At 47.2% G+C, this 24,384-nt stretch overlaps 1 protein-coding gene across 5 annotated transcripts in view; it reads right to left on the bottom strand.

Moving 5' to 3' along the window:
* The window catches only part of MCF2L2 (MCF.2 cell line derived transforming sequence-like 2), a 1,017,734-nt gene that overhangs the window by 54,640 nt on the left and 938,710 nt on the right, over positions 1 to 24,384 (bottom strand). For all 5 annotated transcript variants that reach the window (XM_063916343.1, XM_063916344.1, XM_063916345.1 and 2 more), the window contains 3 exons: positions 15,813 to 15,928; positions 15,518 to 15,630; positions 6,703 to 6,803 (listed from right to left, as the gene is read on the bottom strand). In XM_063916343.1, coding sequence (XP_063772413.1) covers positions 6,703 to 6,803; positions 15,518 to 15,630; positions 15,813 to 15,928 — 330 coding nt within the window. The remainder of the gene's footprint in view (positions 1 to 6,702; positions 6,804 to 15,517; positions 15,631 to 15,812; positions 15,929 to 24,384) is intronic.

Genomic DNA, 24,384 nt, shown 5'->3' with positions numbered 1-24,384 from the left:
TGCGCATGCCGCTACCGCTACCGTGCCGCCACGATCGCCTCTTCCTGATTGACAGGCAGAGGCGGTCGCTGGGCGAGGGCGGAATGGCGGCATTTGGCCGCCGTTTCGTGGGCACGGTCCGGCCAACGCAGGCGTGGCTGGACCAAACAGGGGGCGCTGTGGGCCGGGGAGTGATGAGTAGCTCCGGGCCAGCACGCTAAAGTTGCGCTGGTCAGGAGCTACTCTTGAAGTGCAAAGGCACCACCGCTGTGCGATGCCTTTGCACTTCTGCGGGGGGAAGGGGGGGGGGTCCCCCACATGTCAGTGTGAATGATCGTAGCTGTGCTAAATTTAGCACAGCTACGATCATCTCGGAATGACCCCCATAATTCAGACGTGATTGTAGCAGCAAATTTGTTAGCAGTTGGGCAAAACCATGTACATCGCAGTGGGGGCAGATATAACATTTACAGAGAGAGTTAGATTTGGGTGAGTTATATTGTTTCTGTGCAGGGTAAATACTGGCTGTTTTATTTTTACACTGCAATTTAGATTTCAGTTTGAACATACCACACCCAAATTTAACTCTCTGTGCACATATCATATCTGCCCCCCCTGCAGTCTACATGGTTTTGCCCATCTGCTAAAAAGTTTGCTGCTACGATCAGGTCTGAATTAGGTCCAATGTCTTATTGATCAAATTGCAATCGGGAAAGCACGTTCACGATGCCACATTTGGAGTTCAGGAAGTTCTACGTACAATTATACAACCTCTCGTCTTCTAGAGACACCCCTCCTCCTACTGTTAACGCTATACAGACTTTTTAATCTCGTTGTAACCTCCCTAAACTGTCTTCCCCCGACCTTGACTCTCTATGTTCTAAGATCCTGGTTCAAGAGATCTCCACTGTGATTAAGAACCTTAAGACTAATAAAACGCCCGGCTCGGACGGCTTTACTGACAGTTATTATAAACCATTTAACTGTATAATCGCCCGTATTCTAATGCAGGTGTTCAACGATGTGATGTCAGGGGGTTCCTTCTCCAAAGAGGCCCTAGAGGCCAGGATTATTGTTATTCCAAAAGAAGGTAAGGACCCTTCCGACTGTGCTCATTACAGGCCCATATCGATTTTGAACACCGACATTAAGATATACACGAAGATTCTTGCGAATTGATTGAACAGTGTTTTACCTGGATTGATCCACAATGATCAGGTGGGCTTCATACCTGGACGCCAAGCCAGGAACAACACTAGGCGAATAATCAGCCTTATCCATTCTCTTAATAGTTCTCGTACTCCTGCCACAGTGTTGTCCCTGGAAGCAGAGAAGGCCTTCGACCGAATCAGCTGGCCCTTTATGAATACTACTCTGAAGGCCTTCGGTCTTACGTGTAGCTTTCTTTGTGGCGTCCAGGCCCTGTATTCCTCCCCCTCAGCTAGGATATCTGTGATTAGGATACTTTCCTCTCCACTCTCTATAACCAATGGCACAAGACAGGGGTGTACTTTGTTGCCCCTGATCTTTGCCCTGGTTATTGAGACTTTAGTTGCCCACATTCGCCTAAACACTCCTCACTTTAATGTACCCCCATACCTCCATCCCTAAACTCTTTAGTTCCCCGGAAGCAAATGGCGCTTTATCTGGTTATAAGATAAATCTCTAAAACTGAGGTGCTGGCTCTTTATCTATCCCGGCTAACTTCAAAACTATTATGCCACGAGTATAACATGGCATGGCGAGCTTCCAAAATTAAATACTTGGGAATTTATATAACAAATCACTATAACTCCCTGTACGCTGCTAACCTTGTACCTTTATTCAAGACTATCAAACTAGATTTATTTCGATGGAGAGGCCTAATTATCTCATGGTTAGGCAGAATTGTAACAGTTAAAATTAATATTTTACCTAATCTATCTCTTTCAGACTCTTCCTGTTCAGGTGCCTAGGGCTTCCCTACTGCAATTGCACAAGTGGTTTATTCAATTTGTGTGGCGACTCAAACCACCCCGCATCAGCTTCATATCTCTTTGACGTCCTACTACCAATAGTGGAACGGGGTTGCCGGATATACATTTATACTATTATACATCTCACCTCAGCCAAGCAATAGCTTGGTTCACCGTTTCTCAAGCTCCTGAATGGATCACATTAGACTCTAACTCCTGCAAAGTTTTCTCAATGTCCTCTGTCATTGGGTTGGCTCCCTCAGAAAGGCCTGCTCAAGCTCGTATACACCCCGTTACTGCTTTTACATGTTCAATTTGGGAGTTCTGCAAGATTCATTTTGCAACTACTTCCTACCCTTCCCCTATCACTCCCATCTGGCACAACCCGGCATTTCCTCCAGGCTTCAACCACAGACGTTTCTATCCATGGTATGAAGGGGGCAGTAGAGTTATACAAGATCTATTAGATTCAAACGGCTGCGCCTCTCTGGATCTCTTACAGAATAAACATACTCTATCCGCCATTAATTGCTTCACATACATCCAAATTTGGCACTTCTTTAACTCACTCCCTATTAACTCGATAAACAGACCTCTGACGTGCATTGAGTCTCTAAGTCTAAACTGTCCCCTTTGCAAGGGTATTATCTCAACGCTCTACAACTGCTTGCTTCAAGTTAAAACCCCTACTACTCTGAATCATGAGGGGGTCATTCCGAGTCGTTCGCTCGTTATTTTTTTTTGCTACGGAGCGATGTTCGCAGTGCGCCTGCACCAAGTAAATTAGCACAAAAGTTTGGTATTTTACTCACGGCCTAATGAGGATTTTTCATCGTTCTGGTGATTGGAGTGTGATTGACAGGAAGTGGGTGTTTCTGGGCGGATACTTGCCGTTTTATGGGAGTGTGCGGAAAAACGCTGGCGTTTCTGGGAAAAACGGGGGAGTGTCTGGGCGAACGCTGGGTGTGTTTGTGACGTCAAACCAGGAACAAAACGGACTGAACTGATCGCAGTGTAGGAGTAAGTCTCGAGCTACTCAGAAACTGCTAAGAAATTTCTATTCGCAATTCTGCTAATCTTTCGTTCGCAATTCTGCTAAGCTAAGATACACTCCCAGAGGGTGGCGGCTTAGCGTGTGCAATGCTGCTAAAAGCAGCTAGCGAGCGAACAACTCGGAATGAGGGCCAAAGTGGGAAAAAGATCTGGGTCCGTAACCAATCGAGGAAATATGGACTACTGTACGTGAAAGGGTCTCTAAAGCATCCATCTCTTCTCTAATCAAAGAAAATGCCTATAAGGTTTGTCGCAGATGGTACCTGGTAAGATGTATAGCTACTCTTCGGAGAGGTTGCGGAGGGGAGAGAACTTTCTTACACATCTGGTGGTCTTGCTCCAAGATTGTTAAGTTTTGGGATGAGGATTCCCACATCTTGCACGAGGTCCTTCAGGCCCCTATAGTTAAATCCCCTTGGGCGTTTCTCCTCAGATGCCCAATAGAGGGCCTTGATAACCGCGCGGATAAACTCTCTATACATATTTTAAACGCAGCACGTTGTCTCGTAGCCAAACAATGGAAATGTATTGACCCTCCCTCTCGACAGCAACTTATAAATAAAATATGGTATGTTGCAGCCATGGAGAAAATATCGGCCTACCTTCACAATTCTTCCCCTAGATTCCTCACAATCTGGCATGGCTGGTTTTTAATACAACAACACTACCCCACATGTGTCTCTCTCCCTTCAGGTTTTTCAGGCCTCCTGCTCTGAAACCTATATCATAATCTCTCACCCTATGAATGAGATAGCTATAAACACCCCTTAGATCAGGGGTGGCCAAACAGTCGATCGCGATCCTCCGCCCAGCCACCCGAAGCCGCGCCTCTCCTGCATGCCGCCCTGCCCCTCTGTCTGGTCTCCGGCAGTGACGGCGGAGTGTATAGCTCAAATCAGGTGTCGGTTCGTTAGCCAATGAGAGCTCGCGGACCTGCACCTGATTTGAGACATACACGCTGGCTGCCGTCGCCGCCGGAGATCAGACTGAAAAGCAGGGCGGCAGGCAGGAGAAGCGCGCGCTGCGCTGACCACACAGTAACGGTGAGCTCTACTATGGGGGCATATCTGGCATTGTGGGCACGTGGCTCAGTGCGGGCATATCTGGCAATGTGGGTCATATGTGGCACTGTGGGGGCATATCTGGCTCTGCGGGCACATGGCACTGTGAGGGCATATCTTGCACTGTGGGCACATGGCACTGTGGGGGCATATCTATAATCTGGCACTGTGGGGTCATATCTGGCACTGTGGGCACATGGCACTGTGGGGGCATATCTATAATCTGGCACTGTGGGGGCATATCTAGCACTGTGGGCACATGGCACTGTAGGGGCATATCTGTATCTGGCACTGTGGGGTCATATCAGGTACTGTGGGGGCATATCTGTATCTAGCACTGTGGGGTCATATCTGGCACTGTGGGCACATGGCACTGTGGGGGCATATCTGTATCTGGCACTGTGGGGTCATATCTGTTACTGTGGGGGCATATCTGGCACTGTGGGCACATGGCACTGTGGGGGCATATCTATAATCTGGCATTGTGGGGGTATATCTAGCACTGTGGGCACATGGCACTGTGGGGGCATATCTGTATCTGGCACTGTGGGGTCATATCTAGTACTGTGGGGGCATATCTGTATCTGGCACTGTGGGCACATGGCACTGTGGGGGCATATCTGTATCTGGCACTGTGGGGTCATATCTGGTACTGTGGGGGCATATCTGGCACTGTGGGCACATGGAACTGTGGGGGCATATCTATAATCTGGCACTGTGGGGGCATATCTAGCACTGTGGGCACATGGCACTGTGGGGGCATATCTGTATCTGGCACTGTGGGGTCATATCTGGTACTGTGGGGGCATATCTGGCACTGTGGGCACATGGCACTGTGGGGGCATGTGTGTATCTGGCACTGCGGGGGCATATCTGGTACTGTGGGGGCATATCTGGCACTGTGGGCACATGCCACTGTGGGGGCATGTGTGTATCTGGCACTGTGGGGGCATATGTGTTTGAGGTTTTTATCTGTGGGGGCCAATGTGTTATTTCGTGTGAGGCAGTCATTACACTCTGTGCAGCAAGGCTACGTCCCTTTTTTTGTTATACCACGCCCACTTTTTGTTATGCCACGCCTCTTTTTTTGCGTGAGCGCTATTATTCCTCCTAGGTAGATCACAAAAGCTTTTTAGCTTTCAAAGTAGATCGCCGACTCCAAAAGTCTGGCCACCCCTGCCTTAGATTATTACTCACGTTAACATCTAGGAGTCGGACCCGGACCAGGTCTATTCTTTTCAATTTTTACTTCTTGCTCTCAGCTTTCTTCACCTGCTCTACCTTCCTCATATCTTCTTTCTCTTCTTTTTTCTTTCTTACTATTTCCCTTTCTCTCCCTTCTCCGTTACACTATCATATCTACACATGTCTGTCTTATACACTCCCCATGCTTCAAGGTTAATTGTTCTTTTATATCTGTTTATGGCTAAGTGCAGTGAGGACTAACACCCTTTCTTTGTTTTCTTTTCTCTAATACGATCAAGACACATGCTCTTGCTTGAAACCATGTGACCAAGATTAACCCATAACCGTACATATTTAAGTGTTCCTCACTGTTCAGTTTGTATGTACGTTATCACCGATTACTACCAGTGTATACTTGTCTCTGCATATGCATTGTATGTTAAAATGATAAATAAACATATAAAAAAAAAAAAAGAAAGAAAAAAGTGTGTATGCTACATTTCAGTGATTTCCAGGAAAACACTGTAACATAGAATTTCTTAAGCAGATACAGCCGCAGTCACGCACTCAATATAGACATGCTGCATATAATTTAATCAGCAGGAGCAGCTTGTGCATCCTATTCACATGTAGGGCAAAAAAGACACCCGACGTTAGCAGAGATACCTAGGAACTGATGACTCACTCACGCCAGGCATCTCACGGCATGCCTTACACATAAACATGTCTATTTAACAAACTGTACTGTACGTAAAACTGTACTGTCCAGTAAAGTAGTTCTTGCGCTAAAGTGTATTTCAGTGGAGACCTCATGCATGCCCAATGGTGATTCTTGCACTAAGGTATTTTATTGGACACCTCAAGCATGCGCAATGGTGATTTTCAAAATGATCGCTGGTATTACACTCACCAGTAACGCCATGCTAAGATCTATGCCCACCCTGCAACAAAACACGCTGCCTTGCGAACAGGCACACTACAACTCTGTGAACGGGACAAACGCCATAGATGGTAAAGATGAGCGAGGCTCCATCTGTATGTGACTTTACTTCTTCTACATGGAGCATGAAGAACTCTAGAAAGCACTGATAACATCCAAGCGGCATTAACAATTCCTGGCATAGTTCTTTCCAGATAAGGTGCTTAATGCATGATGGATCAGAGGGGCTGATGACTGCTAAAGTATTAGTGCTCCTTTTATGCCAAACAACCACACATGTGCATGAGTAAAGTACTTGACCAACTGTATTTACTGTGGTAACTGACTTTTACGTTGTATTATTGCCTTTATGTGAAAGGTCTTTTTGTATGAGGATTCATATCTATCTTTTATCTGATCTCTGTGAGTACATTTTGGTCCTATATAAAATACTAAGCCACCAAAACAATTGAAATGAAAACACACACACACGTGATTCTGTTTGCACTGGCCGTGGGTGTACTGCATGTATGATGTGAGAGATAGTTACCTGCACTGTTATCTTTCTGACAGAGATTAACAGCAGTTATTGGTGTTAATATACTGGATGGTACCCAGGCTTTCCGTTTTGAAACTAGTTCTTTCACCAACCTAAAATTAAAAACAAAGTTAAAAACAGTCAAACAGCTTTGTTACAGAATTAGAATGTTAATGGATAAAAGCTAAAATCGACATATCAGCACACCACAAGTCTTCATAGCTTAAGATCCCTCAAATAAGAAAACTGTTAGTCATGAAAGCACTTTCTGTACACTTCATTTGTACCCATCTGCAAGGGTTTAATCTCTTCCTACCATTCATATTGACAAGAGTTACAAAACTGAAACCACTGCATCTCAAAACAGGAGAACTGACCACTGTGCTAAAAGAAGGGGCCATTAAATGCGATATTCACTGAAACAATTGTATTAAATGCAATTACGTTTTCTCCACTTCTTCAGAAGAGAAATACATGAACGCATAGAGAACAGCTACCCCAAATCGTTTTTCTTTACATGGAAAACTGATGCGTTAGTCAGGCAGATCCCGACACTGCTATACAAGTCACTCTCTGACCTGTGCTCATGCCCTACCCAAAAAAACAAACAAACACTTAAATGAGCCAAACTAATCACAACTAAGAACTAGTCATTAAGGCATTAAGGTCGAGATTAGAACCCATTACATTTTTATTATGTTATAAACATTATCTTTTAGATTTTTCCTGGGTGGCTCCATATTCATCCTGCTAATAACGCTAGTGCAAAGCACAAATATAATACTATGGATGTGAGGCGCTCTTGGGAGAAATCCCTTTTTAGCAGGATAAGTATTTCCCTGCCAAAGGATAGTGTCCAAGTAATTAGGATTTGTCCTATACTCAGTAGGATGCCTTCTGTACGGTCCTATTATGGGAAAGAATAGTTCTTGGTGTATTACCAATATAGTAAATATATTACAATGCAGAATAGAAAAATGTAAAAAAGACAATACTAATATTCCCCTGTCACAGAACCCCACCGCAGCCTGCACAAAAGTACGCCAACCTGACGCAAGTGGGCGGTAGTGATGTACGTGTTACTCAAGCCTCCACCATGAAGAGTACTGAATAATGCTCTTGCATTTGCCAGACACTAAAAATCATACTTACAAGATCCACAGTTATTACACATATGTAGCTTGGGCCTCTCCAGGCACGTTAATTCGTAGAGCACAGAGATAACGCCGATACATTTTTAGGATTTACTGAGAAAATAACTCCAGGGTTAAGTACACATACAATTATGATATGCACAGATTGATTTCACGAAAACAAAAGGAATACAATCTGAGTGGAGGGAGTCCACAGGAGCAGAAGATGGGATCACTCCTAGCATGAAGCTACTCCCATGAAGAGTGAACACTGGGTTCAGTTAAAACAGGCATATTTATCTGTCCTCGCAAGTACACATGACACACACTAAGCCCTTGTGGATTGTAACCCTTCCAAAACCAGAATTAAAGGTTTGTACTTAGGTGGTTGAAGGGTTTCCCTGCCAGACCCCCAGGGACATTTAATAACTTGCTTCAGTCTGTTTGAAGCTTAAGATCTGGGATTTAACAATTGGTCAGAAGTGACAATGGTGGTCATTCCGAGTTGATCGCTAGCTGCATTCGTTCGCTGTGCAGCAATGAGGCAAAAAATAAGATTTTACTCACCGGTAAATCTATTTCTCGTAGTCCGTAGTGGATGCTGGGGACTCCGTAAGGACCATGGGGAATAGACGGGCTCCGCAGGAGACTGGGCACTCTAAGAAAGATTTAGTACTACTGGTGTGCACTGGCTCCTCCCTCTATGCCCCTCCTTCAGACCTCAGTTAAGGAAACTGTGCCCGGAAGAGCTGACACTATAAGGAAAGGATTTTGGAATCCAGGGTAAGACTCATACCAGCCACACCAATCACACCGTATAACTTGTGATAAACTTACCCAGTCAACAGTATGAACAACAACAGAGCATCAACAATGGATGCCCACATAACATAACCCTTTATTAAGCAATAACTATGTACACGTATTGCAGAAAATCCGCACTTGGGACCGGCGCCCAGCATCCACTACGGACTACGAGAAATAGATTTACCGGTGAGTAAAATCTTATTTTCTCTAACGTCCTAGTGGATGCTGGGGACTCCGTAAGGACCATGGGGATTATACCAAAGCTCCCAAACGGGCGGGAGAGTGCGGATGACTCTGCAGCACCGAATGGGCAAACACAAGGTCCTCCTCCAGCCAGGGTATCAAACTTGTAGAACTTAGCAAATGTGTTTGTACCCGACCAAGTAGCTGCTCGGCAAAGCCGTAATGCCGAGACCCCTCGGGCAGCCGCCCAAGAAGAACCCACCTTCCTAGTGGAATGGGCTTTCACTGATTTTAGATGCGGCAAACCAGCCGCAGAATGAGCCGGCTGAATCGTGCTACAGATCCAGCGAGCAATGGTTTGCTCTGAAGCAGGATCACCCAGCTTGTTGGATGCATACAGGATAAACAGCGAGTCAGTCTTCCTGACTCCAGCCGTCCTGGCTACATAGATCTTCAAAGCCCTGACTACATCAAGCAACTTGGAATCCTCCAAGTCACGAGTAGCCGCAGGCACCACAATAGGTTGGTTCAAATGAAAAGATGACACCACCTTCGGCAGAAATTGCGGACGAGTCCGTAATTCTGCCCTGTCCATATGGAAAACCAGATAGGGGCTTTTGCATGACAAAGCCGCCAATTCTGACACACGCCTAGCCGAAGCTAAGGCCAATAGCATGACCACCTTCCACGTGAGATACTTTAGCTCCACAGTCTTAAGTGGCTCAAACCAGTGGGATTTCAGGAAACCCAACACCACGTTGAGATCCCAAGGTGCCACTGGTGGCACAAAAGGGGGCTGAATATGCAGCACTCCCTTAACAAACGTCTGAACTTCAGGAAGAGAAGCCAGTTCCTTTTGAAAGAAAATGGATAGGGCCGAAATCTGGACCTTTATGGACCACAACTTCAGGCCCATAGTTACTCCAGACTGTAGGAAGTGCAGGAACCGACTCAGCTGGAATTCCTCTGTAGGGGCCTAACTGGCCTCACACCAGGCAACATATTTTCGCCATATACGGTGATAGTGTCTTGCTGTCACGTCCTTCCTAGCCTTTATCAGCGTAGGAATAACTTCCTCCGGAATGCCTTTTTTCCGCTAGGATCCTGCGTTCAACCGCCATGCCGTCAAACGCAGCCGCGGTAAGTCTTGGAACAGACAGGGCCCCTGTTGCAACAGGTCCTGTCTGAGAGGCAGAGGCCACGGGTCCTCTGTGAGCATTTCTTGCAGTTCCGAGTACCAAGTCCTTCTTGGCCAATCCGGAACAATGAGTATTGTTCTCACTCCTCTTCTTCTTACGATTCTCAGCACCTTGGGTATGAGAGGAAGAGGAGGAAACACATAGACCGACTGGAACACCCACGGTGTTACCAGTGCGTCCACAGCTATCGCCTGAGGGTCTCTTGACCTGGCGCAATACTTTTGTAGCTTTTTGTTGAGACGGGACGCCATCATGTCTACCTGTGGCAGTTCCCATCGATTTGTAATCTGAGTGAAGACTTCGTGATGAAGTCCCCATTCTCCCGGGTGGAGGTCGTGCCTGCTGAGGAAGTCTGCTTCCCAGTTGTCCACTCCCGGAATGAACACTGCTGACAGTGCTTGCACGGGATTCTCCGCCCAACGAAGAATCCTGGTGGCTTCCGCCATCGCCACTCTGCTCCTTGTGCCGCCCTGGCGGTTTACATGAGCCACTGCGGTGATGTTGTCTGACTGAATCAGCACCGGTTGGTTTCGAAGCAGAGGCTCCGCTTGGCTCAGGGCGTTGTATATGGCCCTTAGTTCCAGGATATTTATGTGCAGACAAGCCTCCTGACTTGACCACAACCCTTGGAAGTTTCTTCCCTGAGTGACTGCCCCCCACCCTCGGAGGCTCGCATCCGTGGTCACCAGGACCCAGTCCTGTATGCCGAACCTTCAGCCCTCGAGAAGGTGAGCACTCTGTAGCCACCACAGAAGAGACACCCTGGCCCTCGGGGACAGGGTGATCAGCCGATGCATCTGAAGATGCGATCCGGACCACTTGTCCAACAGATCTCCAAGGAAAGAGCCTCGCATGGAACCTGCCGAAGGGAATGGCTTCGTATGATGCCACCATCTTTCCCAGGACTCGCGTGCAGCGATGCACCGACACCTGTTTCGGTCTTAAGAGGTCTCTGACTAGAGTCACGAGCTCTTGAGCCTTCTCCGCCGGGAGAAATACCTTCTTCTGGTCCGTGTCCAGAATCATGCCCAGAAAAGGCAGACGCGTTGTAGGAATCAGCTGCGACTTTGGGATATTCAGAATCCAGCCGTGCTGTTGCAACACTTCCTGAGAGTGTGCTACGCTGATTAGCATCTCTGGACCTCGCCTTTATGAGGAGATCGTCCAAGTATGGGATAATTGTGACTCCTTGCTTTCGAAGGAGCACCATCATTTCTGCCATTACCTTGGTAAATATTCTCGGTGCCGTGGAGAGCCCAAACGGCAACGTCTGGAATTGGTAATGACAGTCCTGTACCACAAATCTGAGGTACTCCTGATGAGGTGGATAAATGGGGACATGCAAGTAAGCATCCTTGATGTCCAGAGACACCATAAAATCCCCCTCTTCCAGGCTTGCAATGACCGCTCTGAGCGATTCCATTTTGAACTTGAATCTTTTCAGATAAATGTTCAGGGACTTTAAATTCAATATGGGTCTGACCGAACCGTCCGGTTTCGGTACCACAAACATTGTGGAATAGTATCCTCTTCCCTGTTGAAGGAGGGGAACCTTTACCACCACCTGCTGGAGATATAACTTGTGAATTGCCTCTAACACTATTTCCCGTTCCATGGGGGAAGCTGGCAGGGCCGATTTGAGGTAACGGTGAGGGGGCATCACTTCGAATTCCAGCTTGTATCCCTGAGACACAATCTGTATAGCCCAGGGATCCACCTGTGAGCGAACCCACTGGTGGCTGAAATTTCGGAGACGCGCCCCCACCGCTCCTGGCTCCTGTGGAGCCCCAGCGTCATGCGGTGGATTTAGTGGAAGCCGGGGAGGACTTCTGTTCCTGGGAACTAGCTGTATGGTGCAGCTTCCTTCCTCTACCCCTGCCTCTGGCAAGAAAGGACGCACCTCTGACCTTCTTGCTTCTTTGTGATCGAAAGGACTGCATTTGGTAATACGGTGCTTTCTTAGGCTGTGAGGGAATATATGGCAAAAAGTTTGACTTCCCAGCCGTAGCTGTGGAAACTAGGTCCAAGAGACCAGGTCCCCAAACAATTCCTCACCCTTGTAAGGTAACCCTCCATGTGCTTTTTGGAGTCGGCATCACCTGTCCATTGCCGAGTCCACAGGACCCTTCTGGCAGAAATTGACATTGCATTTATTCTAGAGCCCAGTAGGCAAATGTCCCTCTGGGCATCCCTCATATATAGGACAGCGTCTTTTATATGCCCCAGGGTCAGTAAAATGGTATCCTTGTCTAAGGTATCCATTTCCTCAGACAGATTATCTGTCCATGCTGCTACAGCACTACACATCCAGGCAGACGCAATTGCCGGCCTCAGTAGAGTACCTGAATGTGTATAAACAGACTTCAGGGTACTTTCCTGCTTCCTATCTGCAGGATCCTTTAGGGCGGCCGTATCCTGTGACGGCAGGGCCACCTTCTTAGATAAGCGTGTCAGAGCTTTATCTACCCTAGGGGAGGATTCCCAGCGCATCCTGTCCGTTGGCGGAAAAAGGGTACGCCATAAGTAACCTTTTGGAAATCAGCACTTTCTTATCGGGGGAATCCCACGCTTTCTCACATAATTCATTTAACTCATGTGAAGGGGGAAAAGTCACCTCTTGCTTTTTCTCCCCATACATATAAACCCTCTTGTCAGGGACAGGGTTTACCTCTGATATGTGCAAAACATCCTTCATTGCTATAATCATGTAGCGGATGGCTTTAGCCATTTTAGGCTGCAATTTTGCATCATCGTCATCGACACTGGAGTCAGAATCCGTGTCGATATCTGTGTCAACAATTTTGGATAGTGGGCGCTTCTGAGACCCTGACTGCCTCTGCGCTGTAGGATCAGGCATGGGCTGAGACCCTGACTGCCTCTGCGCTGTAGGATCAGGCATGGGCTGAGACCCCGACTGTCCCAAGGTATCAGCTTTATCCAACCTTTTATGTAAGGAGTTTACATTATCATTTAACACCTTCCACATATCCATCCAATCAGGTGTCGGCGCCGTCGGCGGAGACACGTAATTCATCTGCACTTGCTCTGCCTCCACATAGCCCTCTTCGTCAAACATATCGACACACGCGTACCGACACACCACACACACAGGGGATGCTCTATATGAGGACAGGACCCCCACAAGGCCTTTTGGAGAGACAGAGAGAGAGTATGCCAGCACAGACCCCAGCGCTATATGACCCAGGAATCACACAGTAACTTAGTGTTCACCCAGTAGCTGCTGTATATATAATTAATGCACTAAATTTATGTGCCCCCCCCTCTCTTTTTACCCATTCTACCGTGAGTCTGCAGGGGAGAGCCTGGGGAGCTTCCTCTCAGCGGAGCTGTGGAGAGAAAATGGCGCTGGTGAGTGCTGAGGAAGAAGGCCCCACCCCCTCAGCGGCGGGCTTCTGTCCCGCGATTTTGTGTAAAATTAATGGCGGGGGCTCATGCATATAACAGTGTCCAACTGTATATATGCTGCTTTTGCCAGGATGTACTTAATTGCTGCCCAGGGCGCCCCCCCCCTGCGCCCTGAACCCAACAGTGACCGGAGTGTGTGGGTTAGTGTGGGCGCAATGGCGCACAGCTGCAGTGCTGTGCGCTACCTCATATGAAGACAGGAGTCTTCTGCCGCTGATTTTGACGTCTTCTTGCTTCAACCCGCCGGCTTCTGTCTTCTGGCTCTGCGAGGGGGACGGCGGCGCGGCTCCGGGAACGGACGACAAGGTCAGGTTCCTGTGTTCAATCCCTCTGGAGCTAATGGTGTCCAGTAGCCTAAAAAGCGCAACCTAGCCGCAGTTAGTAGGTTTGCTTCTCTCCCCTCAGTCCCACGTAGCAGAGAGTCTGTTGCCAGCAGAAGCTCTCTGAAAATAAAAAAACCTAACTAAAATACTTTCTTATTAGCAAGCTCAGGAGAGCTCACTAAAATGCACCCAGCTCTGTCCGGGCACAGATTCTAACTGAGGTCTGGAGGAGGGGCATAGAGGGAGGAGCCAGTGCACACCAGAAGTACTAAATCTTTCTTAGAGTGCCCAGTCTCCAGCGGAGCCCGTCTATTCCCCATGGTCCTTACGGAGTCCCCAGCATCCACTAGGACGTTAGAGAAAAATGGCACTTCTGCGCTTGCGGCGCAATGCGCACGCTCGACGTACTATTACAACGAACGATGTAGTTTCACACAAGGTCTAGCGATCCTTTTCAGTTGCACTGCTGGCCGCAGAGTGATTGACATGAAGTGGGCGTTTCTGGGTGTCAACTGACCGTTTTCAGGAAGTGTTCGAAAAAAACGCATGCGTGCCAGGAAAAACGCAGGCGTGGCTGGGCGAACGCAGGGTGTGTTTGTGACATCAAAACAGGAACTGAACAGTTTGAAGTCATCGCAAGCGCCGAGTAGGTATTGAGCTACTCTAAAACTGCACAAAAAAACAACTTTGTAGACGCTCTGCGATCCTTTCGTTCGCACTTCTGCTAAGCTAAAATACACTCCCAGTGGGAGGCGGCATAGTGTTTGCACGGCTGCTAAAAAACAGCTAGCGAGCGATCAACTCGGAATGACCACCAATGATATATGACCTGCCAGCCCTAGCAAGAAATCCCTTATCCCTTATCAACACTTCCCCCCCTTGTCTCTGAATGGGAATTTGTGAGGCAGAAAGTGTGATTTACACATACCCCCTGCTGTGAAGAGCACATAAACATTTCCTTAGACCAAATGACTTGTGGCTTGTGACCCCGGATAGTTAATTACAGGCTGGCATACAGTTTTAAAAATGATATTTCCATACAGAATATACATTGAAATAAACATTTTGGGAGCACTATAATAATTCACATCATCACAGCAAGGTTATAAGGGGCCCTATACACGGGAGAGATGTGTACATCTCTCCCAACGCTCAGCACAGCGCGGTGTGTGCTGAGCGTGCGGGGGAAGACGGGGGGGCACGGCAGGCCAATCTAGCACCAGCTATAGCTATGCGCGGGGCTGCGCATCGCTATCGCTGTAGGGGGTACACACGAGTGATCTATGCTTAAAATCTAAGCAATCTAGTCAGATTGCTTAGATTTTAAGCATGGATCTCTCCGTGAGTACCTCCCTTAACTCATAGGACCGTGAGCACAGTTTACCTAGGGCCCACAGAATGCATTCTGTCATGACACGTGACTTTGAGGAGTCACCGTAACCCATGGCAACGCCACACCCCACAAATGACTAAATGAAGCTTTCTTTTAGATAGTTGAAATGAATGAATGTAATAATAATAATAATAATACTTTTATTTATATAGTGCTCTTTCTCCAACAGGACTCAAGGCTCTTGGTGGTAGTCAGCAGTAACATTAACAATGGAGAGTCTAAGACAATTGTTGTTGGTGCTTAAGACACTGTACCCTCACTTCTTTTGCATTTTGACACATTTCTTAAGAGAAGCTATTTGTGTTACTCTTTCCATGACATTTATACTTATTACTAAAATAATGTCACACTATTAGAACTCACCACTGTCCATTTTCTCCACACCGTTGAAGCTGTACGACATCCCCCTGCTGTAGTGGAAATGCTGAAGGTGAGCATGTCTCAAAACTGCTTTCAACGCAAAAAAGACTAGTGCCCTGCAGGGGTACAAAAATCAAACAATATTACATGTTAGCACCATTACACTGAATTATTATCAGCACTCAGGTCCGTATATAATAAAGACACTTCCAGGTTGTTTGTAAAACATTAGGGTTAAAAATGGTATATATTAATAAGGGGAAAAGGTGTGCACATTACCACAATATGTAACAATTACTTTGGTATTAGTGGGTTCTTCTTCAATATCCGAAGAATTTGAAAGTTCATCATTGCTGGAAGGAATGGTGGAAAAATCTTCATATGTTTCCAAGGAATTCAGATGCCTTGGCCAACCTTTAGGGAGAAAACCAGCAAATATTTATGTCCAGGATTGAAAGATATAAAAATTGCTTAATGTGTTTTGTTATATACAGTATGTTGTGAAGACAGATTGTAACAAGGTTTTCATCAATTACTTGTGCTTTACTGAAAAAAAAAAATACCCCAGCTCTCTGAGAAAGTGAGGCAAGTACAACACTCATAGAAGATGGAAAATCCCATTGGAGTTATGAATATAATAAAGTGGAGATCAGGAGATTTAAATAAAAGGACTTACGCCATTCTGTCTTTTTATTTTAAATGAGCCGCTATTTGCTTCTTAGAGGAAAGGTGATTACACTTCCAATTTTATGTACCTAAGGAAATTTTCATGATATCACTAGTACAGACATGGAAAGTCAGGGTTGGGTATGCGAGACCGGCGGTCAGGAGACCGCCGAGTCACAATACCGACGCTGGAACCACGGCATTGAGGTGGCCGGTGGGGGGGAAGCGTGCGCAACAAACCCCTTGCGGGCTCGGTGACTCGCTGCGCTCATCACAGGTTCTGTTCCCACTTTAGGGTGTCGTGGACACCCATGAGTGGGAATAGTCCCTGTTGGTCGGCATGTCGTCTGGCGGGATTGTGAGCGGCCGGGATCCAGGTGTTGGTATTGTGACACCGCCAGTCACATAACTGTATCCCGGAAAGTCCTACTAGGACAGGGGGGCACTGAGGTCTAACATTAAAACCATAATACAAATATATACTTATACAGAGAGAGAGCGAGAGAGAGTGTGTGTGTGTGTGTGTGTGTGTGTGTGCGCGCGCATGTGCGCCCTGACAGTTGTATATGTGCGGCATTCCAGATGACTTGTAATAAAAGATTCTTAGTCCCATTGATGTCAGCATTTCAGAACTTTTACTTATGTTCTTTTGTCAGGATGCTGATGAAAGAACATAAGTAAAAAGTTCTGAAACATTGACATCAATGGGACTAATGGGCCCTACACACGCGGCTTTGTGCCGCCGAGGTGCCCGACGGGCGATACGGTCGGCGGGCGACCCAGCGGTGGCGGGGGGTGTGTGTGAAGGGGGACGAGAACGTTCATATCGTTTAGTTATATCGCCCAGTGTGTAGGGCCTATAAGAGTCTTTTATTACAAGTTGTGTGGCGGGTCGCCCTGGTAGATGTACTTATATATATATATACATATATATGTATATATATATACACATACAGTATATATATATATACTTACAGTACATACGCATATATATTTTCTTCATACATATACACACACATGTATACATTTATTTGTATATATGACCCAGAGCCACTACTTCTAATTTAATTCATAACATTTCTCAGCTGCTAGCAAAAACTCACTCAGGCAAGGAGAATGAGAGCTTGAACTTCTTCTCTCCTTCCTCGGACACTCTAGAGAATTCCAAGTTGGAGAGTTTTAACTATTTGAAGCTTACCTTGTACTTTGTGAAGGGGTTATCAGCAGTGCGGCTGGGCAGATCTATGTAGTGTGTGGGTGTAGGGATTGGATCTGCTCGGTTATGGTGCTGGTTATTTTGTTTTTACGGGGTAAAGGTGGCTTCATTTAGTTAGAAATCTCATAGTTTTTATGCTGGCTCAAGTGGCTTGGTGGCTGAGGTGTTGGGCTGGGATCAGAGCCGGATTAACGGGGGCTCTGGGGGTAAGTACCCCCAGGCCCTGCAGTCCGAGGGGGCCCCCCGCCACAGATCGGATCTCTGTTATTAATCAGATCCGTAGCGCAAAGCTCCCCACAGACACCGCTGACTGTCTTCAGTGCGTCACGGCTGCCGGCGCCGCACGACTATGCTGGACTGCCGCGCTCCCTGGTCCTCTGTCCAATGATATGTACAGCTGCAGCCTGCAACTCCGTGGCTGGCTGGAACGCAGGCTGCAGGGAAGAAGGAGGCAGCAGGATCCCTGGCGTGCACACAGCCGTAGCATGTGCAGGTGGTTGTGCTCGGAGGAAGGAGAGAAGAAGTTCAAGCTCTCATTCTCCTTGCCTGAGTGAGTTTTTGCTAGCAGCTGAGAAAAGTTATGAATTAAATTAGAAGGGGTGGCCCTGGGTCATATATACAAATACATGTAAACATGTGTGTGTATATGTATATATGTATGAAGAAAATATATATGCGTATATACTGTAAGTATATATATACTGTATGTGTATATATATATACATACATACATACATACACACACAGTATGTGTGTGTGTGTGTGTGTGTGTGTGTATATGTATATTTATTTATAAATACTGTGTGTGTGCGCGTATATATATATATATATATATACACACACATACATACATATATATATATATAGTATGCTGCAAGGCTGCACTCCCAACTGCCTTGTACTGTAATAAGCTTGCAGTGGTGACTCCCAATTCCTAGCTCCGGACGACAAGTAGATCCACCAGGGCGACACGCCACACAACTTGTAATAAAAGACTCTTATAGGCCCTACACACTGGGTGATATAACTAAACGATATGAACGTTCTCGCCCACCGTCACAACCCCCCACCCCGCTGGGTCGCCCGCCAGCCGTATCGCCCGTCGGGCACCTCGGCGGCACATTGCCGTGTGTGTAGGGCCCATTAGTCCCATTGATGTCAATGTTTCAGAACTTTTTACTTATGTTCTTTCATCAGCATCCTGACAAAAGAACATAAGTAAAAGAACATAAGTAAAACGTTCTGAAACGCTGACATCAATGGGACTAAGAATCTTTTATTACAAGTCATCTTGAGTGCCGCACATATACAACTGTCAGGGCGCACACGCACACTGTATAAGTATATATTTGTATTATGATTTTAATGTTAGACCTCAGTGCCCCCCTGTCCGAAGTACCCCGGGCCCCCCGAAGTCTTAATTCAGCTCTGGCTGGGATGCAGCAGGTTGTGGGTTTGAATCCTGCGTGTGGCAGTATATTGAAATGTGTTATGTAATGAGGGATATTGTGGCTGAATGGCGGCAAGCTCTTGGGTTGAGTGCATGAATGTGGTATAAGGAGGATTTGTGTCCAAATCCATTTTCTTGCTGTGTTCTTTAAATATAAATATAAATACATATATATATATATATATATATATATATACACACACATACACACACACACACACACACACACACACACACACACACACACACACACACACGTGTATCAATAGTAAAGCCTACACGCCTTCAGTGTTCAATATAACAACCCAAATCCTTCATAATACCAAAATATGTGTGTACCAAACATAAGACAAGAATCAGCGTGTAGTGGTATCTTTCTCCCAATTTCTCCTTCTTGCGCCTCTTTCCTCAACACCGATGTGTTTGGTGAATAGGGTTTTTCACATAGATAGAGATTGAGGAGGATGTTTAAATAAAGTGCACTTCTTTACAAAGTGACTTAGGGGGTCATTCCGAGTTGATCGCTCGCTAGCAACTTTTTGCAGCGCTTGGATCAGGTTAAAACTCGGCAAAACTGTGCATGCATATGCACCGCAATGCGCAGGCGCGTCATACGGGTACAAAGAGGATCGGTGCTGGGCAATGGATTTAACGAAGAATCCATTCGCACAGCCGATCGCAAGATGATTGACAGAAAGAGGGTGTTTATGGGTGTGAACTGACCGTTTTCTGGGAGTGTTTGGAAAAACGCAGGCGTGTCCAAGCGTTTGCAGGGCGGGTGTCTGACATCAATTCCGGGACCGGACAGGCTGAAGTGATTGCAGCGGCTGAGTAAGTCCAGAGCTACTCAGAAACTGCAAAAAACTTTTTTGTGCCGGCGGCTGCAAAAACGTTTGCACACTTGTAAAGCGAAAATACACTCCTCCATAGGCAGCGTCTATCTGATAGCAGCCCAGCAAAAAGTTGCTAGCGAGCGATCAACTCAGAATGACCCCCTTAGTGCTATCATGCAATAAAAAGTGCTTAAGTGCTTTTTATCCTTTAAACTGAAAAAAAGGATGTATATTGCAACCTTGTGGACTAATATCAATATCCCACCTCCTATGGGACAAAGATACCACTACATACTGATTCTTGTCTTATATTTTGTACGCACATATTTTGCTATTACGAAGGATTTGTGTTGTTATATTGAACACTGAAGGCGCGAAGACTTTACTATTGATGAACATTCTGCTTTGAGCCTATTTGGTAGACAAGCCACCTTGAAAACCTTTCGCAGCCACTGTATATATTTGGAGTGTTCACTGAGGAACATACATTCATCATTATTGTGGAATCACTTAATTTAAGTTGTATTATACTCACTAACTATTGTAAATTTGGGAAGGTGTAGCACTTTTTGCAACACACACACACACACACACACACACACACACACACACACACACTGCTCAAAAAAATAAAGGGAACACTTAAACAACACAATGTAACTCCAAGTCAATCACACTTCTGTGAAATCAAACTTAGGAAGCAACACTGATTGACAATAAATTTCACATGCTGTTGTGCAAACGGAATTGACATGTGGATATAGGCAATTAGCAAGACACCCCCAATAAAGGAGTTGTTCTGCAGGTGGTGACCACAGACCACTTCTCAGCTCCTATGCTTTTTGGCTGATGTTTTGGTCACTTTGGAAAGCTGGTGGTGCTTTCACTCTAGTGGTAGCATGAGTCTACAACCCACACAAGTGGCTCAGGTAGTGCAGCTCATCCAGGATGGCACATCAATGCGAGCTGTGGCAAGAAGGTTTGCTGTGTCTGTCAGAGTAGTGTCCAGAGCATGGAGGCGCTACCAGGAGACAGGCCAGTACATCAGGAGACGTGGAGGAGGCCGTAGGAGGGCAACAACCCAGCAGCAGGACCGCTACCTCCGCCTTTGTGCAAGGAGGAACAGGAGGAGCACTGCCAGAGCCCTGCAAAATGACTTCCAGCAAGCCACAAATGTGCATGTGTCTACTCAAACGATCAGAAACAGACTCCATGAGGGTGGTATGAGGGCCCGACGTCCACAGGTGGGGGTTGTGCTTACAGCCCAACACCGTGCAGGACGTTTGGCATTGCCAGAGAACACCAAGAATGGCAAATTCGCCACTGGCGCCCTGTGCTCTTCACAGATGAAAGCAGGTTCTCACTGAGCACATGTGACAGACGTGACAAAGTCTGGAGACGCCAAGGAGAACGTTCTGCTGCCTGCAACATCCTCCAGCATGACCGGTTTGGCAGTGGGCCAGTAATGGTGTGGGGTAGCATTTCTTTGGAGGGCCGCACAGCCCTCCATGTGCTCGCCAGAGGTAGCCTGACTGCCATTAGGTACCGAGATGAGATCCTCAGACCCCTTGTGAGACCATATGCTGGTGCGGTTGGCCCTGGGTTCCTCCTAATGCAAGACAATGCTAGACCTCATGTGGCTGGAGTGTGTCAGCAGTTCCTGCAAGACTTAGGCATTGATGCTATGGACTGGCCCACCCGTTCCCCAGACCTAAATCCAATTGAGCACATCTGGGACATCATGTCTCGCTCCATCCACCAACGCCACGTTGCACCACAGACTGTCCAGGAGTTGGCGGAAGCTTTAGTCCAGGTCTGGGAGGAGATCCCTCAGGAGACCATCGGCCACCTCATCAGGAGCATGCCCAGGCGTTGTAGGGAGGTCATACAAGCACGTGGAGGCCACACACACTACTGAGCCTCATTTTGACTTGTTTTAAGGACATTACATCAAAGTTGGATCAGCCTGTAGTGTGTATTTCCACTTTAATTTTGAGTGTGACTCCAAATCCAGACCTCCATGGGTTAATAAATTTGATTTCCATTGATAATCTTTGTGTGATTTTGTTGTCAGCACATTCAACTATGTAAAGAACAAAGTATTTAATAAGAATATTTCATTCATTCAGATCTAGGATGTGTTATTTTAGTGTTCCCTTTATTTTTTTGAGCAGTGTATATATATATATATATATATATATATGTAGGGGAAGGGGCATCATAGCATGGGCTTTTTCTGGGATCAGTTTTGTCATACCTCTTCCCCGCAAGGCATACACCTTGTGTCCCTACTGAAAAAATGTGGGGGGGTGGCGCCAATTCTCTTTCTGGTACAGGGCACCAAAAGTCTAGTTACGGCTCTGGTGAATGCATTAGCGTACATGTGTGAATCAGGCCCGCAGCTATAAAATGCCAATTCCTTAGTAATCCACCCTCCTGAAATATGCTATAGTTACATTTCTTCTATCGAATCCCAACTGCAAAATTATTATTTTTTGTCATGAGGTTGTTGCAGTCAGATTTGCCTCAATGCCTTATTCAGAGACTATATAAGGGGAGGGCGGATCTTAGACTGCACACCCTAACTGTACAGAGACTATGCCGATATTTGCTTTACATGCAAATACCAGTCGAAAAACACGACTCCCGATTATGACATGCCCACGTGTCTTCATTCAGTTTGAGCATCTTGCCCTTTCCTTTTTTTTCCAATGAATGTACAAACAGGCAAATGATAAAGAAAAAAATCTAAAAACACTTGTTTTTGCAGTCTAATAGAACTGTGTGTGTACCCTTACAAATTTAGTTTATGTTGCATGACTGGCTTGCATTACTTAAAGGGTATCACCGCCTAATAAATGCATTTGTTTTTATTATAGTGCTGATTTATTTCATATTTTTTGTTTGACTGACCTGTGAAACACTGCTTAAGCACATTCATGTACTGTCACGAACCTCGGGCAGCGGCGACCGCGCTTGTCCCTGCGGGTGGCCTGGTCTGCCCGGCGCCTCTCTTCCCCTGTCAGTCTCCGGCTTCAGCGGCGGGTCGGCGCTGCTCTCCGGCGGCTTCCCGGAAGCAAGGGCGCCGCCATCACAAGCAAGGGCAAGGAGGCGGAGCAGGTCTGACGTCACCTGCCTGCTCCGCCAATCAGGCTAGGGCGGGGAATTTAAAATCAGATACCAGGCAGAGATCCGATGCCTGAGTATCTTCGTTTCTCCTGTGGAAGCTATGATCCAGAGCTCCCTCGTCCCTGCAAGCATCCTGTGCTTCCAAGCATCCTGTCCCTGCAAGCATCCTGTGCTTCCAAGCATCCTGTCCCTGCAAGCATCCTGTGCTTCCAAGCATCCTGTCCCTGCAAGCATCCTGTGCTTCCAAGCATCCTGTCCCTGCAAGCATCCTGTGCTTCCAAGCATCCTGTCCCTGCAAGCATCCTGTGCTTCCAAGCATCCTGTGCCTACAAGCAACCTGTGCTTCCAAGCATCCTGTGCCTACAAGCACCTCCGTGCCTCCAGTTACCTCCGTGTCTCCAAGCACCTCGTGCCTCCAAGCACCTCCGTGCCTCCAAGCACCTCCGTGCCTCCAAGCACCTCGTGCCTCCAAGCACCTCGTGCCTCCAAGCACCTCCGCGCCTCAAGCACCTCCGTGCCTCCAGTTACCTCCGTGCCTCCAGTTACCTCCGTGCCTCCAGTTACCTCCGTGCCTCCAAGCACCTCCGTGCCTCCAAGCACCTCGTGCCTCCAAGCACCCCGTGCCTCCAAACACCTCCGCGCCTCAAAGCACCTCCGTGCCTCCAGTTACCTCCGTGTCTCCAAGCACCTCGTGCCTCCAAGCACCTCGTCCCTCCAAACACCTCGGTGTCTCCAAACACCTCCGTGCCTCCAAGCACCTCCGTGCCTCCAAACACCTCCGTGCCTCCAAGGGTCTCCCCGCACTCCCTGTACTCCCAGTACCTCAGTGCCTTCAATACCACAGTGTCTCCAATATCTCAGTACCCCAGCCTTCATTATTTCTACAAGTCTTGTCTTACAGGAGACCTACAAGAATTCCTCTGGGCCTCCCGCCTGCCGTCTTAGTTCTGCATGAGGAAGACCTACATCCGGCCATCTCTACTACGACCCAGTGGCGGTTCCTCTTCCCGGTCATCGGAAGAAGCCCCGAGTCCACAACACTCCCAAACCAGGTCAGTGATAGTATACTCAGGCCTCATGGACTCGGGGGATCGGAACACGGACTCTAGTGCCATCCAGAACCTGGCTTCTCGAGTGCAAAGTCAGGAAGCAGCACAAGGTCAGGTGATGCAGTACCTCCAGCAGTTGTCCGGGCGTCTGGATCAGATTCAGGCGTCTCTGGCCTCAGTAATTCCGGCTCCTGTTCCAGCAGTCGCACCAGTTGCCGTTGCCAGCAATGTTCAACCATCGGCCGGTGTCACTCCACGCCTTCAGTTGCCTACTCCGTCCCGCTATAATGGGAATCCCAAAAATTGTCGTGGTTTCTTGAACCAGTGCGAGGTACATTTCGAGCTACTTGCACACAACTTTCCTACAGACCGGTCCAAGGTAGCATATATTATTTCTCTGTTGGAAGGTTCTGCTTTGGATTGGGTGTCTCCATTATGGGAACGATCTGATCCCATGGTTTCCAACTACACCAACTTCATCTCGTCCTTTCGAAGGATTTTCGACGAGCCCGGCAGAATGACCACTG

The sequence above is a fragment of the Pseudophryne corroboree genome, chromosome 4 (assembly GCF_028390025.1).
Source record: "Pseudophryne corroboree isolate aPseCor3 chromosome 4, aPseCor3.hap2, whole genome shotgun sequence".
Taxonomy (NCBI): Eukaryota; Metazoa; Chordata; class Amphibia; order Anura; family Myobatrachidae; genus Pseudophryne; species Pseudophryne corroboree.
The sequence above is the reverse complement of the archived record's forward strand: the minus strand, read 5'-3'. Positions and strand labels throughout refer to the sequence as shown.